The sequence below is a fragment of the Stegodyphus dumicola genome, chromosome 7, assembly GCF_044657685.1.
Source record: "Stegodyphus dumicola isolate Sdum_Otavi_A_Nest chromosome 7, ASM4465768v1".
NCBI classification, from domain to species: Eukaryota; Metazoa; Arthropoda; class Arachnida; order Araneae; family Eresidae; genus Stegodyphus; species Stegodyphus dumicola.
In genome coordinates, this window is record NC_140774.1 from 86,196,781 (window position 1) to 86,211,824 (window position 15,044).

The window sequence follows — 15,044 nt, forward strand, 5'->3', positions numbered from 1 at the left end:
GGGCGCCCTTTCTATAGTGGCGCCCGAGCTAAAAGGATGGTGGATGATGATTCTCTACACCCAGGATTTGGCAATTGGGCCCCCTAAAAACCCCAGTCGCCCTTTGAAAGGGGGGAATACATAAGGTATTCTTCCGCCTTCTTAGCGTGCCTTCGTGGTGTAGTAGTCTGCATGCTAGGCGCGTATTCCAGAAGTCCGCGGTTCGATTCAGGGTGAAGGCGTTGCTCATTTTCATCTTTCATGCTTTCAGTTAACCTAATGTCTCCACAGTGTAATTAACAAACCTCAGAAAAACAAATTGTGTGAAAATAAATTACAATAAAATGTTCTAGTTATCCTTTAATTGCAGAATAAGTTGCTTTCAAAATTATCTAGAAGATGGTGCCAATAAATTTAGGTTTGATGTAACTAATATCAGTATAACTAATATCAGTGTAACTAATATCAGTATGAAGAAAAAAGTGTAATGAGGTTCAAAAGTAAAATCGTAGCTAGCTAGAATTAACTGTAGTGCAAAGAGATAGTTAGTTTTCTTTAATTATTTAACAGTTGTATGAAAGAATATTTTCGACTAAAGTACCAACTTAAGGATACCTTTTGAGAATGTCCACATTTTGTTCCTTCGAATGTGTTAAGCAGCAGTGTTCGAAGATAAATCATTTGTTGCAACTTGAGAACTTGGTGAAGGGACTTTTCCCTCCAAAAAATTGAAAGTATTTGGTTAGACGAATTCGACGACATATTATGAAATAAAATTCTCGTGATTACGTTTAACAGAAATTTACTTTGAAACGATTTTCTTTCTCCCCCCCCCTTTTTTTTTACAAAACGTAAATTTTTAATTAAAATTTTCTTTTATTCTTCCAAATATGTTTTAGAATCATTTATGGATTATTGTGAGATCGATACAACTTATAGATTATTGTAAGGTCGGGAAATTAAAGTACATATTTACTTATACTTTTTATACTACTTTAACAGACTTTGTGTTTTGTATGTAATACTACATAGTGAGCAAATTTAAATAGAGAGTTAAGAAGCTTGTATACTTTTTTTTTTTTTTTAATAACGAAAACATTTTAACACTTTTTATTAAGTATAAATTTTGAAATCTCAATGAAAATTCTATAATTCATTAAATAAAAATGCATTTTAAAAACTTAAAACTATATGAGTAATGAAATTCAGAATAATATTTTAATTCTAAATTTTTACTAAATTTACATAAATTATTATACGTTATTAATTCACATTCATATAATACAAACGATTGGAATGGATTATTCAGTTTATGGTAATACACATAAGGGCTGTTTGTGTCTAATAGAAGGTATATTTTTGTCAAAGATTTTTAAGCAAACTCACATGCAACCGGCTCGTTCGCCAAAGCCCGTATCCACAGTGGAATACTACATGGAGAATATAATGATTTTGCCACTCAGAAGCTAGCGGGTCTGCTGTATGCGGCACATTTTTATTCAATTAAAGAGCTTTTCATGTTTCAGTTTAAAAGAGCTTTTATTTATTCACGAATATAATTATTAAATGGCTATTCCAACACAAAGAAAATCATGCTTTTTGGTAAATATTATTTATTGTTTGGAAATGTACATCCAATAAAAAATATGCAGCGAATCCTCTTCTGGGAAAGAAAACAGGAACTGATGTTTATGCAAATTTCAGACAATGCAACATATGTGCAGGTGGAGAGGATGTCATGATAGCAGCTGGGCGAGGCCTGACTTCATTTCGTATTGAAAAACGTACAATTTTTACATAATCTGGACCACAAAAACTGTGCTTTACCCTTCTTATGCTCCCAAAAATTCATTCACGAACTATTATTTTTCCGCATTAGTACGAATTTCTTCTTTAAACATTTCTACTGACTCTTCTATCTATCGCATGGATAAAGACTCCAACTGTAGAGATACTCAGTTTTCAAATGTTGCCACGAAAAACCTGTCCTGTTACTGATAACAATGTATTAACGCTCCTTTTTCCATGCTGTTTTCGTTTTGAATTTCGAAATATCCATGAATTCGGACTCCTTATTTGACACAATTCTTGTATTCTGAAACTTATTTGTCGTTATAAAACTGGATCTTACAATTTTTGTTCTGTGACACTTTTTTAAATTTTTAGTTTAATAAAACTAATTCAGTTAAATATATAAAATTGTCAAACTTAACATTTCACCATTCAAGAAGAATTTAACTAATGAGAAAATAAGTCATAATGGATGCGTTAAATGAATTTTAGCAAAGTAGAATAAATATCCAGTTCTTTTTTTACATTATATCTAAGAGAATAATATTTCTTTTTTAAAACCTAGCAACTAATTTCTGTTCTTCTTATACAACGTAGCTCCCATTTTTATGGCTTTTCACAAAAAAAGAAATAATTGAAGCGTGGTCTAAAATGGCGGAAACAATGGCTCACTTTAAACGGCAGTTACAAACATCTTTTACCACTACAACACCTACTACTTCATCAAGTTATTTGACGATCGCTTAGGATGGTGGAGGTAGATATGTAGAGGAGACAGTGGCTAATTTTATTTTTACATATATTTTTTCTTTCTTTTTCTTTTACAAACAACTTTGCTTCGATGTAGTGCCCACTTGAAAAAATCAAACATTGAGGGAACGTTCAAATATTGGGGGAAAAACTGGGGGGAAAACAAGTACTTAGGATTGGCGAAAGTACAAGACTTTTCATGTGACTTTTATTTGCTCTGTTTTAATAATTTCATTTTTATTAAACGTTAACTTGAAATAGAAGTTACGAGGAATCTTGACTTACTAGGTAATCATTTCAGTGAAAAAAAAAAAAAAAAAACTCAACTGCTGAGCAAGAGGCAATGCTGAAGTTGTTAAGCTACGTAACACTGAAAACAACTTCCGGATGAAGTATACATAACGCAACAGAAACATCTTGATGAAAGGCATAACATTGATACTCTGAAAGCTTCCCGATTAACCCAGCAGTAAAACCTAGTGGTTAAAATCTTACGGATTCTAGTGTGTGTGTGTGTGATTATGGTAAAGCCTCGAGGGCTATCTGCCTAAGGGGAGGGATGCCTTCGTGGAGGACTTTCTAAGGGAAACTGGCTCGTATACACGTTACACATGGGGAAAACCACGAAAACGCCCATGCAACCAGCCCGTTCGCGGAATTCGAACCTCGGACCGAACTACCAGTGTTCAGCGACTTTACCGCTCGGCCGCTGGTGGGCCCCCTTACGGATTCTAAGGTAACATTATTAATTCGTCCTGGATTCTCTACTGTTGAAAAGGTTTGGTTTTCTCCGTATGAAATGGTAAACAGATGTCTTAATATTCACACGCGGAAACATTCTTTTCCGATAAGACAGTACTGGAGTACTTTTTCGTCAACATTCACCAACCAACTGGTTTTCTGACTAATCACAAGAAGAGAATGAGATGATTGTTCAGTTGAGAATATTACGTAGAATAATAAAAAGGGGTTACAAATATTGTAGAGTCATTAGGATTTTTGAAGTTGGAAACACGAAAAATGAGCAATGCCCCCGCCGGGTCTCGAACCTGGACCCCTCGAATGCGTGACGAGTGTGCTAACCGTTTACACCATGCATGCAGAAAGGAAAGAGAAAATACCATGTTCAAGAGATATTTTTTAATGAATGTTAGCTAATGAACTCACGGTATTTCCTCCTAATCCTAGAACTTTTTTCGAGTTACTCTGATTCTGTTAATTAGTACAGAATTCTTAACACACCTTTTCTTAGCATAAAAGCGTCAACACTATTTTGATGATCATAAAGGTTTGATGCCCCATGACAAGCTACTTCTAATTAACATACAGTCAGTACCAATGCAGAGTTCAAATGAAAGAGATGCAAATGTGAACTGTAATTATTAAAAAGTCCCAGCCTTAGTTTTGTACCAGTTTCATGCTTAGCTTCGATGATAAAATCTCTCTTCACCAGATGCTACAAAAAAGGAACCGAGGAAAAGAATTTTCCATAAAGTATGGTAGAAGCTTAAAATGCACAGCATATCTATATGTTCCTAGACAAAAACAGAATTAGTGTATAGCAGGGGTTCTCAACTGGTGGTACGCAAGAGAAAAATACGTGGTACACAAAGATGCAAAGTATTTTAACTATTAAATTCAAAAATTTAAACCTCAACATCCTGATTGAGTTTTTTCTCTAACACTTGTAAATTTATGCGATCTGAGCTTTGTTCAAGAGTGGTGGTGGTAGTAGTACTTTTTAGTGGTGGTACTAAAGGTTTTTCAATTCTTGTTCAGATGGTACGTGTTAGTCAAAATGTTGAGAACCGCTGGTCTATAGAGAAGGCATTGGTTAGAATAAGTAAAATGAAATAACATTTTTGAAATTTCTCTAAATGTCTATCATTTATGTGAACGCTCATAATTAGATAAATCCTGAAGTGTTTAAAAATATCCTGTCATACGGATGTAAAATTAATCTTATCTTATTTACATATTTAATGCAACCATAGCTATTTTTAATTTATGGTTTAGTTAATTATAATTAAAGCAGTGATTCGGATGAAACACTATTTTGTTATATATGGCATAGCTATTTATCATACGAATGTGTACTTTATCATGCAAAGTAACATATATTTTGTAAATATCTTCTTTTATTATTGAATTCATTCAAATATCATTCATTAGCTATTTAGTAACACCAGTAAAGACATATATTAGTGAAGATGGATACAGAAAGGAACTCGTTATAAGCTTACCATTTAGGAGCTGAAGAATTACAAATTATAATAAATTGAAATCAGATGAAGAGTATAATGATTACAATTTATTTCCCATTCGCATTCTGATTTTTCCCGATTTAATGCATAGATTCCTGCTATCATATTGACTGAGTAATCCTTTACAGTAAGAGGGTTTTTAAAAATTAAATTAAATTTCATAGCACGTAAGGGGACAGAGAGAAACTGTTGTCCTACAATTTAAATTTCAAACTTAAGCATTATGCTATGATATTTTCTTATGTTAGATATTTTATTCTTAGAGAATTAAATGTTTTCTGAAAATCATGTGATTTAATTATTTATATAGGGTTCTGTAATGTATAGACTTGTTAGATTTTCAATTGACATAAATGAAAATCAATACAGCTCGCTGTTAAAGGCAGTAAATGACTTTAAATACATTACACATTTGAGTTTGTTAGAAACAAGTCCAGTAAAACTGATTCAAGATTTTTAACTTTTAACCCACTTATCACAAGCTGTTAAATAATTAATTAATTTTAAAAGTAAGACTATTTGATTCAAAATTAACTCATTCAAACTGCACAAATCCTTTTCTGAATTCTTATACCACAAAATAAAAAGCATTTTTTACCGGAATTCAGTTACAATATTTTCCAAAATACTGCGTCATATTTTAATCAACCGCGATGTGAGAGTTCTGCTAATTTTCATTATGAAATTCTCCGCATCTGGGCTCTCCGATAATAACGGAAGCATTCAATTAAGCTTTCCCATTGAGATACACTTTACCTAGACCGGATGAAAGAGTATTTTTTTAATATTTTTATTTTGTTTCAAATGGCGCATTATACGTCGTTCGATTCTTATGATTTCCGCATTAAAATTCTTTCTTCCGTTATTCAGATTAGATTATTAAAGAACTATTAGGTGGCGCAAACTAGCCGTTAATTAAAACCATATAAAAACGTGCAGCTCTAAAGCGTTCTTCTAATGAAATTTGTAAAAGTCTAATAAAAATGTGTATTTCAAAAGATTTAATACTTTGAGATGCATGTATGTTAACTTTTACTTCTAAAAATTAGGAATTTTCGGTAATAAAAAGAAACATCTGTGTGTTAAATTCTTAATGTAAATTTGCTGATTCTAGCTTGATTGCTCAGAATTTAATTTCTTCTTTACACGTGAATTTGCTGTGCTTATGTGCCGCAGTTTCTGTTATATAAAGTAAAAGCGGTATACCAGAAAAGCATACTGAAATTCGTATACACCACTCTGCATAATTATATAGTTCAGGTTTTAAACGAAAACTATCTTTGTAAAGTAGGAAATTTGAAATTTTCTCATAGTGACCAAATTCCTCAAATAACATCTACTAAAACTTAAACGCAGAAAGATCAGTCTGTAGACAGATAAGGCCCACCAGCGGCCGAGCGTTAAAGACGTGAACACTGGTAATTCGGTCCGAGGTTGGAATCCCGCGAACGGGCTGGCTGCCTGTGGTTTTCTTGGTTTTCCCCATGTGTAACGTGTATACGGGCCAGTTTCCCATGGAAAGTCCTCCACGAAGGCATCCCTCAATTTAGGCAGATAGCCCTCCTGTGCTTTGCCATAATTAAATAATCCAATCCAATCCTGTAGTCAGATATCATCTGATAGATCTAAATCTTTTTTAGTTATTCTATGCAGATGAGTTCTTCACTTTAAAATTAAGATGGGCGATATTTGTATGCAGAGAAAAATGCTACGCGTGTGAAATCTAAATGTTTTCAGAAATATTTCTGAGCCTGTATTTCTTCCAATTACAGTCTTCCGATCTTAAATTGAATATGAGAAGAGCTAGAATTTAGTCGAAGCTTCTTGGTTATGAGCAAAATTAATACATAATGCATTTCTTATAATGAAATAATTTAAATTATTAATAAGTTACTTTTATTTATTAATATTTTTATTCATAGTTTTAACATTGAACTGAATTTTAATTACTCATGATTTATTATTTTATTTATTGTAATACTTATTCATTATCGTCTGCCTCTTTTGATGGCCTTCTTTCAGGTTCCCGTACTTAATTAAATTAAGCCCTGAAGAGAACCATATAATGTTTCTAAACATTTCAGAAAGCATAATTTCCTACGATGCTAAATCAAAAACATGCAAATAATATTCTTGAAAAGATGATATAACATTTAGATTTAAAAAAATGTTAGTAATTGAAATTCACAAAAGAAGAACTTGCATACCGTGATTCTTAATTTTGTCATTCGCTAAAATTCGCGATCGGAAACGAATAATTTTGGTATACCAATCTTGAATTCGATCTATCTTATGTTCACCAAATTAGTTTAGAAATGAAGTGGAAGACGTAAAATATAATAAGAAATTATACATTTCCCGTGATAGCAGTCTTTCCCTTCTTTATTCTAACGGTGACTCGTTCAATATTAAAACGCAATGTTTGTCTAAAGAATGAAAAATAATATTCTTATCAAATACAGTAGCCTTTCATCAATCACGAAAATTCTGTTTCTTGTGGTTAATGATGCGGCTTCGGAAAATTTTGTGGCTTTATGATACTGCGGTTTATTAAACTACTTTGGCGGTGGAAATACTGGTGTTTTGTTAAAAGGAGACACAATTCGAAAAATATACAAATATATGTATTAAAATACATAACAGCGAATTTAACACACATTTATTTTCTTATAAATATTTTAGAAATATTGGGTTGGCATGAAAGTAATTTTGCTTTGCAAAATAAATAAATAAATAAAAATAAAAATAATAAAAAATACGTAGCGTAATTTTCGTTTTATTATTCTTCATTCAAATCTTGTAATTTTTTCTTTTGAGATTTGGCAAATGAATGTTTAGGTTGCTATAGAAACTAATTCTGAATATTTTTGTTTACAACATAGGGTGCAAACAAAAACATTTTCGACATATTTTAATTGTTTATTTTCATAAAGGCAATAAAGCGGCTGAGCCTCACAAAGATATATGTGAAGTTTATAGTATTGACTGATTAACAGAACGCATGTGTCAGAATGGGTTTAAAAGATTTCATTCTGGAGACTTGAAAATAACTGGTCAAATGTTGAAGATGACAAAATTAAAGTCATACTCGTCATATAACTGAGCGAGAGATCGCAAAACAATTAAATGTATCACACACAAGGCTAATATTCCATAAGCGCCAAATTATTTTGGCTCTCAAAATTTTGGCGGCAATGAAAGCACTAAGATGTGATTTTTAAACGTAAACAAAATAGTAACTTTTAAGTTTTACACTAGTGAAATGCCGTTATTTTATGTCAACATAATAGTAAAATGGGTACTTTTCCGTTTCGCCGGCGCAAATCTCGCCAAGCAGACTTTATTGGCGACAACACACAGTATACACATAAAAAATGTTAACAAATGTTAGTTCTAAGAATATTTCATTTTGAAGGCCTAAACATTTTAAGGTACTATTCCGTTTTGAGGACCGTATTGCAGCGAAATGTATGCGCAAAAGCGCCAAATCTAGCAAACGCGCCCATTTAACAGCGCGCCAAATCTAGCGTACGCGCTGATTTCAGATTGCGTAAGTTTATATAGTTCTATATTTCTTAAGACGCCATTGAAATACTAGCTTAATTTTTAAATCCTTTTTGATTTTAAATCCTTTTTTAATATCCTACGGATTTAACAATTTGGGAATTGCCCATGACGAAAAGTCGGCAATAGAATTTTGGGTAAGTGCAGAATCACGCGCTGCTTGACGCGTTTTTAAGAAATGCACATACTCAGCATCCATGTGCACATCAACCTATTTTCAATTAAAATAAAATCCCAGAATTGCACAAAAAAGGCACTGCGCACACCCTTGGCTTTATCTATGTACACATCGACCTATTTTCACTTAAAAAGTAAAAGAAAATTGACAAAAATCCAATTGTTTTCACCCTTGTGAAAAGCGGCAAACAAGTGAGCAATTCTGCACTTTACCGAGAATATTTTCAAAGAAAAGGCATCATTCATTATAGAAAATTACGTTTGAACAACGAACGAGATGAAATTATGCTTTAGCGATAATTCGGTAGCGAAATAGCGATGCAGGCATCCATTCAGTTATGTTTAGCAATTTTTATATAAATTATAATAATTATCTAAAATAGTTATTTACTCTTATGCTTCCCTTCAGTCATGTTTAGCCTTTTTCATATAAATTATAATAATAAAAAAGTATTATATGAAATTAACCTTTCATCTAAATTAAAACACTAATAATCTTAGATAATTATTTATTATTATACTTCCTTTCTTGGGTTAGGGTTGCCGCAATTACTTTTGTCAGCATTGGCATCAACAATAGTTTGGCGATTTTTTATAGCCCTCGAACCGAATAGTACCCATTTTAATAGGGTTTAAAATTTTGTAAAACGACAATTAAATAAAGACAATAAATTTGTAGAAAGACATTAATTTAAGAATTTACTATGCTTTCATGTTTCAAAATCCTGATTCGCCGGCTCGTATCACGTGACCTCAAATGATCTCATCTCACGTAAACTACACTACAAAAATCTAATTCTCTCAGTAATTGTTTACATTAACTTTGGTGCTACTTTGGTAGACGGTTGCACGGATTTTGGCGATTTTTCTTTGGCGGGCGATAAGACTTATAGTAAACCCATTGCTGGATAATTTATTTATGGTAACCGATACTTTGCTGTCATTTTATTTTAAAAATAATGCGTTTTATTATGCATAAATTCCGTGTTTTAAATATTATTTATGGCTTCTAAATATTAAAAATCAATTTAATTTTGCATTTTTATTTGAAATAAAAATTTTATTGTTTATGATATTTTATATAATTTTATGTTGTGGATGATGTAATCAATGACGTCACCTTACTTTAAAAGTAATTGGTTTTAATATCTATAAATTTAATCTAATGTTTTAAACATTATTTATGGCTGTTAAATATTAAAATACAATTTAATTTTGCAGTTTCTTCTTTTGAAAAACGATTTTATTATGTATGATTATTTAAATAATTTTAATTCTATGCGTGATGTAATCAGCTCCCTGATTGGTTACTGAATATTTGTGGATTACCGCGCCATTTTAAACTTTTATTATTCATCTCTTCGAATTCCTTAGATTTCAAAGCGAATGGATATGTCCGTTTCGAAGATGAATGTTGTTATTGGTCAGTACCAAGAGTTATTGGTATCGGAATAAAAAAATTGTCCTTTGATACCTTATTTTGGCCAACCTGGCTTTCCTAATCAAAGATTTATTCATAAATTGGTTCAAGGGTCAGAGGAAATTTATTTTAAATTTTTGGAGGAAACCTTTCTAACTGCTTCTTCAATGAAGTGCGAGAGATGTCGATCAGAGATGAAGATCGTTAAAAAAGCCCATTCTGAGGACGGCGTATATGGTATTGTGGTCACGGTGGAAGAAATAACCGCTGTGACGGTAAAAAAAGGTATTAGACATTCCTTCTTTTTAACGTAAAATTTTTTTCATTGATATCTAAATTATGATTCCGATATTTTTTGTGTGACAATTATCAATATACGACAGGTTAAATACTCAAAACAAATGTAATATCATATGTTTCGTTTACTTTATAATTGTATATTTCAATTTTTATTAAAAAAATTAATAGACTGTTTTCAAAAATTTCTGAGATATTTATTGCCACATACGTTTTAATGTTAAATAATTATATCCTATATAAATTATTTTAAAGTATTTGAATTTAAGTAATATTTTAATTCTTTTAAACGTTGGTATGATGTTTTTAATTCGATATTCAATTTAAGTAATATTTTAATCCAATTAAACGTTGGCCAATGTTTATATAACGATGTTTTTATTCTATTTCTTTGTTACATAAAAGTAATAATTTAACCTTACTTTATTATTTTATACTCGTAGAAAATGTATATATTTACATTTGCCTACCATCTTAAAAAACAACGTTTTCAGCAAAAAAATAATCCATTATTTTTAACGATATTTATTTTTTTATAAGTTTCGAATACTTTACTAGGCGTAATATACGTAAAAACAGCGTTTTTCAAGATGGCTGACGATTGTAAAAACCGCGCCAACGTAAATCGCCAAAAATTTGTGCAACCGTCTACCAAAGTAGCACCTCAACTTTAAGTTAAATCTTAGTTTCTTAATTTGACTTTAAGTTAAATATTAGTTAAAGTTACATCTTAGTTTGGAATACAAGTTTATATGCAAGAATTATTTCAATTCGCACGAATAGCTTACTCGGAAATTATGTAAGACTTTATTTCACTAGAGCATTCTCATTAGAATTGATGAATTTAACCCTTGACTTTGCTTTTCTATATTTTCGCCTTCGGGTGAGCGGTGTGATTCCATCCTAATTGACTTAATTATCGCGAATGACCTTAGGGCATAAAATTGAACTATCTGGTAAAACTTCTATGTAATCGTATGCCAGTATTGAAAGAAATAAGGCGTAATAAAAGGTTACCAGAGTGGATATTCCGTTTGGCATCAGTTGTACCATTATTGGCAACTTTATCGCCTGCGCCGGCAAAAGGAAAAGTACCGTAAAATGAGATGATAAAATACTAGATTACTAAAACAAAGTTCAACATCTTTGCAAGTAAAAACATAGTCCTATCTATGTAATTCATCATAAAATAGTAGAATGAACAATTTTTGTAAATAATTATTGAGTAAATAAATATATACACTTATCAGATAAGAGCACTGCAAAGTGAGTTTTAAACGTAAACAGAATAGCAAATTTTTGTTTACAGTGTTGAGCAGCGATTCTTATGTGCAAACAGAATAGTAAATGAAATTGAATAAATGATAAAACAACGTCGTGGAATACAACACACTAAACAACTTCAAAACTTTAAATATTCCACATCAAATTTCGTTCAAAACTTTAAATATTCCACATCTTTCGATTGCCACATGCAAGAAACAAAACTTTAAAAAAAAATAATTAACTAAATAAAATTAAATGAAAATATTCATAACTTCACGTCATCTGAAATCCAACATTTTTCCACCAAAAACAGCTTAACCTTCTGAAAATATTCATATAAATATAATATTAAACATATATATATATATATATATATATATATATATACATATAATATCAAACAGTAAAACTTTTTAAAACAAACTGCAAAATAAAATTTAAAAAACTCTCACCAAGTTTGGCGCTCACCCCGATTATGGAATATTAACCACAGACAACCACTGAAAATCATATAAGATGTCTTGGACTCTTTAAGAAGCTAGATATTTTGGTTCCACATGAATTGAAAGAAATTCACTTAACGAATCAATACTTGCAATACACATTTCAAACATAATGCAATCAACTCTTTTTCTTCAAATGAATTAATCTTGGTGATGAAAATTGGATCGCCTACAATAACATTAATTAAAAAAGGTTATGGTCTAAGGATGATGAACAGCACAATACAGCTAAATTGCATCAGAAAAAGATCATACTGTCCATTCGGTGGGATTACAAAAGTGTTATGTATTTCCAGCAGCTTCCAAGCAACCAAACAATGAACTCAAATGCTTACTGCCAAAAACTTATGAAACTGGAAGAAACAAGCAAAGACAAAAGGCCAGCTAGTCCGATTTTGTGTCAAAATACCTATATTTGAACAATGCTATATATAAATATGATACATATTCTAAGTCGCGCTTTCGAGACATGAAAAACACAATTTGAATTTCGTCAATTGGCTCAGTAGAACGGGAGATACAGAACTGCCACCCCTCTTTTTCCCCCGCAGTGCACATTATAAGGATCATCTGTTTCATTCACATTCATTGCAATGTACTGCTACAACATTTCGGTGCCAAGTTTCTTATAATTTGGTGGTTAAAGACGACACTATCACAATGAAAAAATGTTAATTTTTCCACAGGACGCATGCAGACTGCGTGCTACAAACTGGCCGTCAGTGACCTAAATCCTTATCCAGTTATTGTATCTTACAAATATAATATAAATGAATATATATTCCTTAAATATGTTTTTAAAATACGCTGGAATTTAAAAAATTATGAAATTCAAAACCATTTTAGAATATAGGGTTTTAGAATATAGGAGGAATAAAAATAGGGTCATTAGTTAAAAAATTCTGTTGCAATCGAAAACTAAATGAAATGCACTGGAAAAACTCTGCTTATAGTATATCCCACGCAAAAAGATTAGAAAACAGTAACATGACGTAACATCTTAAAGGTTAAATCTATTACCAGTACTCCTGAAGCATATCAATTTACATCTTTCTTGAACATTCTGAATTAACATTATGTACAAAAGATACGCAGAGTACTTCATTTATTGTTCCAAAGGCGTGGCAGTGCCATTAAGATTTCAGTTTAGTATTAATGACGCTATTAATCACTTAACAATAAATTCTGCCATTACAGTCTAAGAAAAGGAGTGTTGACAAATGGCTAAAGGAATAAATTTATGTCTTACGTTCCCATTTCTATTGATCATCGGAAAACTGATCTGCGAACCCTAGAAGTGAATTGCGAAAGTGATCTTGAACGTTCCCCGGAAAAGAGCTGTATGTTCGATTGAATTGCACTACCTACGCAGAAGAACAATTTATTTCCTATTAAACATTGCTAAGAAATAAACAAAGCCCAAATAAGGAAAACTGGATATCAAATTTCCGTTACAAATGTATATTTCGAACATAAGTGTTATAATTGAGGAAGAAGAATAACAGAACGCGTTTGAAAATTTCCCATTTAAAGCCTTTTCCATTTTAAATCTCAGATTGCTTTCATCATCCCATTTTCTTCGTTATCAGTTTAATATCGAAAGTTCTTGTTTAAAAAACTATACCAGCAGTAAGCTTACATTAAAACCCTCCCCTTTAAAGAACACAATAGAATCTTAGAATTTTTATCACTGAGATTTTTTTGCGACCCCCAGGACCTCATAATATTTAAATTTTGTGGGACCCCATAAGCATCGCGCAAATCCGACACACCCATGTGTGAAACGGTCAGTTTTTTCACTTGTACTGTAATATACTATTGCAGTTTTAGGTCATTAATTTTAAGACATAGAACAATGTGAAAATTTTAAATAAGCAATAGACGAAATGACAGCGTCACATGCAAAGCAAATAAAATGAACATTTATATTTTAAAAAGAATGTGTCGAAACGTTTTCGTTTTTCTTTGTCTGTATTGTCTTATCTTTATCTATTTTCAGATACATTGTGTAAAAATATTTGGTAATTGTAAGATCATTACAATAAGTTAAAGAAATATGAGAACCGCTAAAATTTTTGTCGACTCCCTGCTACAGGTGGGGGTCACGGCCCAAAGTTTAAGAAAATCTGCAATAAACAATTCAATTACTTTTATTTTTAATAAGTAAAATCCCGATTAACCCTCAAACGTAATTTAAATATATTATAATAGATTTATAAGGTGATTCCAGTTTTTGTTAAATTTTTCTCAAAAGTGATTTTTGAAATTTCCAAAACAGACATAATATTTTGGTCATTCGATTCGTCATCTACTCTGGCTCCCAAATATCAAAAGGTTTTAAATTTATAATTCACATTTCAATGCTATTCGCATATTATCATCAAGGAACGTTTTAATAACAAAACAATCGAAAAAATGCATCAAATCAGCCTAAAAAGCTGCATTTATGGCCATGCATAAGTTATTATATTATTTCAAATAAAAAATCTAACTTACAGCTTGACATTTACAACTTATACATGGATCTGTAGAAATCCAAGGAACTTCAACCTCAACTCCTTCTTTCTCACAGTAAACTGGAGAACCTACAAAAGAAAATTAGGTCATGAAGGGGATTTACTCGAGACTACAAAATCGATTCAATAAAAGGAATATTTAATATATAGCAAAATAAAACATTTTTCAAAAAGTGATAATAAAGACAGTATAACTACATATTTCAGAAAATTACATTTTGACAGTAAGATATACTATATTACTTATAAAATTGGTAAGAAATAATAAAATTGTAAACCCAAATCAATCTCTATAAAATCCTGTACCTAAACTAATCGCAATCAACGTTTCAATTAAAGCCGCTCGGATGGTATAGTGCTTAGGAGAGCCTGACTGCGATACCGAAGGGCCCAGGTCCGAATCCCGGAGCAGGCATGGATGTAAAATTGTCTATCCTTTCACAGGAGCTTAACGGTGGCCGCCTGCTAGGTACCTCCACAATAAAATGGCGACCACTTTTGGCCTTAGTAGTGGCCA

General features: G+C 31.5%; 1 protein-coding gene across 4 annotated transcripts in view; it reads right to left on the minus strand.

Annotated features, from left to right (window-relative positions):
• The window catches only part of LOC118198163 (BMP-binding endothelial regulator protein-like), a 256,469-nt gene that overhangs the window by 118,279 nt on the left and 123,146 nt on the right, over positions 1-15,044 (minus strand). For all 4 annotated transcript variants that reach the window (XM_085820555.1, XM_085820556.1, XM_085820554.1 and 1 more), the window contains exon 2: positions 14,508-14,596. In XM_085820555.1, the coding sequence (XP_085676681.1) occupies positions 14,508-14,596 (89 nt within the window). The remainder of the gene's footprint in view (positions 1-14,507; positions 14,597-15,044) is intronic.